This window comes from Diaphorina citri, unplaced genomic scaffold (assembly GCF_000475195.1).
Source record: "Diaphorina citri unplaced genomic scaffold, Diaci psyllid genome assembly version 1.1 scaffold2366, whole genome shotgun sequence".
NCBI classification, from domain to species: domain Eukaryota; kingdom Metazoa; phylum Arthropoda; class Insecta; order Hemiptera; family Psyllidae; genus Diaphorina; species Diaphorina citri.
Genome location: NW_007379790.1, coordinates 8,257 through 13,048, shown reverse-complemented (window position 1 = coordinate 13,048; position 4,792 = coordinate 8,257). Strand labels below are relative to the sequence as shown.

Below are 4,792 nucleotides of genomic sequence, written 5' to 3'. Positions count from 1 at the left end.
CGGTGTACCTGTTCTTAGTAAAGACTCCCAACAAATTTAAGGTTCGTCAAATAAGTAGTCCCTTGATCCGGTTACATGCGAATGAACCTTATGGACAGGACTTCACTGAAACATACGGTCCCATATCAACCGACCCCACCTTCCATTATCAGGAGATACACGTGAATCTCACAGCTAGCTGGTCTGCATGAAGGTTTATACTTTTGAAGACTTTTTCTCTAACGGTTGTTCCTTAACACATCGGTGGTAACTTCTAACCACTGAAGTGTCCTTCTTTCAGGTGGTGTAACTAGTTTACCCTCTTAGGGTCTGACGTGAAGTAATAGCAGTGAAAGTAGGTAGTAAAAGTTCGTTTTCATCCATGTGCTTTTATTTGTGTTTAACACGATCATGGGTCAATAGTTTATGTACTAGTATTTAATAGTTTTAGTTTGTGGTTCCCTTTTCCACAGTTCACGATGCTACACTCTTTTCACACGGAGTGGGCGCTCACTCGTAAAACAAGATTTATAGGACTTTATACTCCGGATCGTTCGCCAAGTGATACAACCAGTCCTTTGTGCTTCAACGAAAAGAACAAAATCATGTTGAGATACGACGTTAGCCTTGACGTTCTAGCATAGTAATCTACAGCGTGATACGCCATTCACGTGCCGTAGCGTAAGAGAGAACGTAAGTAGAGTCAACAGTCCAGTGTTGCTGAGAAGAGTACTCTCTACGAGTCGTTGACAGTAGCCACTAGTAGTGGTAGTAGCCAGTTCGTTCATTACATTTTTACAGTTGACCACAACTGAAACGTTAGAACCTTTATGTAGTCGTTTTGAGCTCATGTGTGCTAACAAACGACCCATGCGTCACAGCAGAATTTAGTTTAGATATTACCTGTCACCCATGGTGGTACACACCATCTTAGACCAAGTGTCAAGATAGGTAGAGCCTTTCGGAATCATGTCGCAGAACTGAATTTGGCAATTCGGTACGAGCAAGGTTTATTGACCGTAACACAGTCAACCACAAGTTTGCCTGAAATCCGTTGTTGACATGGAACGGTGAACTCAAGCTATGAGTCCCGTAGTTTAGGTCTTGGGTGGACACATGTAAACCTCGACATACCTATATAGTACTTTTTCTAGTTGTAGGTGGGAAGGTTTGGTTTAATAGTAGTAGGACATAACCTTGCAAACTCTTGTAGACAAGACCGTCTAAGGTTGAATCAAGGAGTCGCAAGAGGCCTTGAGCACCTGTAACGTGAATGAAGATACCTGTCTTATTAATGCGACTACTAGTAGTGACCGATAATGACATGGTCTAGTAGTTTCTAATACGGAAGTCGTCTAGGGTAGGTAGAAAGCTGTATCAAAACTGAGAAACTGCTTTTCGTCTTTAACTTCATGTGACGTGGTCTTCTTACAATGTAGATAAAGTAGAGTAGATATCTGCTCCTATAAAGTTCAGTCGACGTCTTTACAAAACCACGCAGACTTCTCAACTATTCCATCGAGCGCGTAGTGTAGGTAGTCATTGTGCTCCTACTGGCCAAGACACTTCTTTGTACTCAAAGCAATGTTGGGTAACAGAGCACATGTAGAGGCATGCTTCAATGTAACCATTTTAATGGAAAATTCTTATTTATAGTCAAGATTAGCACGTTTTTAGAGGCTGACATAGTAAGAATACCTGTTTAGCAAACTTGTTTCTTAGGGGTTCGTACTTCGATTTTAACATGTGCAAGTTTACTACGGTTTGGGAATAGAGCTATACGCTGGTACTCTACCTATAACCGGTTTTCAGTAGTAGAATAGATAATAGAGTAGTGCTCGCCTTTTAGTGCAGAATAGCCCTTTTTCGAGTCATTTGTTGTTTCAATTCTCAACAAAACTTAGGATTCGCAGCAGCTATTGAAGACCTTTGTTACTAGAGTTCAGAACGTACATCCAGGTTTTATGTCGAACTTTAAGTCCTTTGTAAGAGCACAAGCAAGGAGCAGAAGTAGGACAACGGTAGGTGCACGCTGCGATGTTCGTACATGTCGGGCGCCGCACCACGTATGAACACACCGAGGACTCCTAGTCGTCAGAGTTCGTGTAGCAAAACCTCTTTTCTGTCGAGAGGGTCTTCTAGAGACCTGTATACTTAACTTTTGGCAATGGAAGCTGAGGGAGGCTAGGGAATAGAACGTGTTGCCATTAAGTTGCTTGCAACGGTACTACTTGCTTCCTGTTCAAGGGGCTACGACGAGTTCAAGAACTCTTAAGTTAAATGCACCTGCTGTAACAGAGACAGTCACTGCTACAACGCAGTCGATAAGTAGAAGAGCATTAGTTGAAACACGAGAGGAGTTTCGCCCACCAAAGTCTGGAGTCCCTTTACCCGAAGGAGGAGTAGTCCTTCAAGAACGCCCTAATCAGCTCACTCAATACACTTTGAGGGCAGTAGGAGAACCAACGATGGCTTAGACACTTCCAAGACCCTAAGTCACCACAGGAGGGGAGTCTAAGTAGTCCATGAGTCAGTTCAGTCATAGGACTCTACTTTCATTCCATTTGCCAGTCAGGAATCACAGTAGAGAAGGTTTAAGATACTGCACATTGCCTAAAGACTCGGCCAGTATCAAATGTACTTCCTAAAAGAAGTTTTTAAACCAATTGTTTTCTCCTATGAAACCGCTAATGAGGCCAATGGGCTAGTAGGCAGTATTAGTTTACCACATTCAATGATACGTCTTAACCCAGACGAGTCCATTGGCAAAAACCTGTAAGGAGCCATGTAAAATCCACAGGCACAGAGGACCAAGTCGACCACCCTAAACGACTACGTAGCCCGTATTGCCGGATACGCGTCATCACATAGGAGTCCTCAAACGTGTGATGACCGGTTCTGTGAAGAACAGTTTCGTTCAACCCATTCTCGTGACATCTCCGGTAGGTACATTGTAAAATTACCTTTTAAGAATAAATTATCAGGTTCGAATCGTGCAAAAATTCTCCGACTGTATCATTCTTTGGAAAACCGTTTGAATAAGAATCCCACATTGAAGAAATTATACACGGAAAATTTACAAACTTATCTCGATATGGACCATATGGAATTGGCCAAAAGTCCATCATCTTATCTATTATCTCATCACGGCGTCTATCGGGAAAGCTCGTCAACAACAAAGTTAAGAGTTGTTTTCAATCCTAACGTCGTCGATACTTCTGGAAACAATTTATCTCAAGTCTTGCATGTAGGTCCAAAATTACAGCTAGATATTCAAAACATTCTCGTGTCGTTTCGTCTTTATCCTGTTGCCATCACGTGCGACGTACAAGCTATGTACAGGTGCATACTTGTTGCTCCTGAGGATCGAGCAGTTCAACACATCTTTTGGAGAAAAGACAGCTCTCAAGAAATTCTGGAATATGAATTGAAAACCGTTACCTTCGGACTCCCTCCGAGTCCTTATCTTGCACAACGGGTAATTCAACAACTTGCCCATGATGAAAAGGACAAGTTCCCCGATGCTGCTCAAGTTCTTGAGAATTCAATTTACGTGGACGACATTGTCTCTGGCAGTGATGATGTTGCGTCAGCTATTCATCTTCGTAATCAACTTTGTGCTCTCCTCAAAGCAGGTGGTTTCGAGCTCAGGAAATGGGCTTCCTCTCATCAGGAAGTTCTTGCGGATTTATCGAGTGAGTTATGTGAAACTCCTCATCCTCTTGGTTCTACCGAATCTGTGAAGGTTCTGGGCATTCAGTGGTGTCCTCCCTCAGATTCATTCAGGTACTCAGTCTCAGTCAATCCTGAGATGAAAGTAAGTAAACGGTCGGTCCTTAGTGTCATCTCTTCCATTTATGACGTTAACGGATTTCTGAGTCCGGTCATAGTTTACTTGAAGATTTTTCTTCAAAAATTGTGGCTTAACAAAGAGGATACTTGGGATACTCCGTTACCCGATCATCTTCATAATCAATGGTGTAAGTTATTAGCAGAATTGGGTCTGCTCAGTAACGTGGACATTCCTCGGTACATTTTAGGTGTCCGTGGTTCTCCTGTTCAGCTGGTGGGATTTGCTGATGCATCGCATAATGCCTATGCTGCAGTAGTGTATCTCAGAGTTGCACAATCACCAGTTCAGGTCAATTTGGTTCGTGCTAAGACAAAAGTCGCACCCCTGAAAGTCCAAACAATCAATCGATTGGAACTTTGTGCAGCACTTCTCTTAGCCAAAGTTATCAATTCATTATCATTTCTGATCGAAAAGTTGGCTATCACAGACATTTATCTTTTTTCTGATAGCAAAACTGTTTTATCATGGCTCAGAACTCAACCTCATCTACTAAAAACTTTTGTTGCGAACAGAGTTGTTCAGATTCTAGAGTGGACGGATCCCGCTCATTGGCATCATGTCTCATCTGAGAACAATAGCGCTGATTCAGCCAGTCGTGGTCTCACACCATCTCAACTGTTGGAAAATCAGCTTTGGTTTCATGGTCCACCTTTCTTGCTCTTGGAATCTATTTGTGAGAAACTGCTATTAAACTAATGTGTTGTAGTCGCTTAACAGGTTAAGGAACCTGACAATTTCAGGCAATGGAACTTGGGAAACCAAGCCTACAAAGTTTAACTCTATTTAGCGCTTCTTGCTTGGGATGATGAGAAACATCGCACCGTCCCGCTTCTAATAACAACACTACTGTAGCAATTTCAGACAACCACAAACATGTCACTCTTGTTGACCTAGCAGCTGAAGATAGGCCCCTCACTTAAGACGCTCTTCACGTCTGTTTCAATTGAGGTTACAGGCCAA

General features: G+C 42.5%; 1 protein-coding gene across 1 annotated transcript; it reads left to right on the top strand.

The window, feature by feature from the left end:
- Positions 1–3,073: 3,073 nt before the first annotated feature.
- LOC103518806 lies at positions 3,074–4,528 on the top strand. Its single transcript, XM_008483891.1, has one exon. It carries the CDS (start codon positions 3,074–3,076, stop codon positions 4,526–4,528), a length of 1,455 nt encoding a protein of 484 aa, XP_008482113.1.
- The last annotated feature ends 264 nt before the right edge of the window (positions 4,529–4,792 follow it).

Bases quoted from the DNA above. Each gene is read 5' to 3' on its own strand.
- LOC103518806 (XM_008483891.1), top strand. From the start codon at position 3,074: ATGGACCATATGGAATTGGCCAAAAGTCCATCATCTTATCTATTATCT.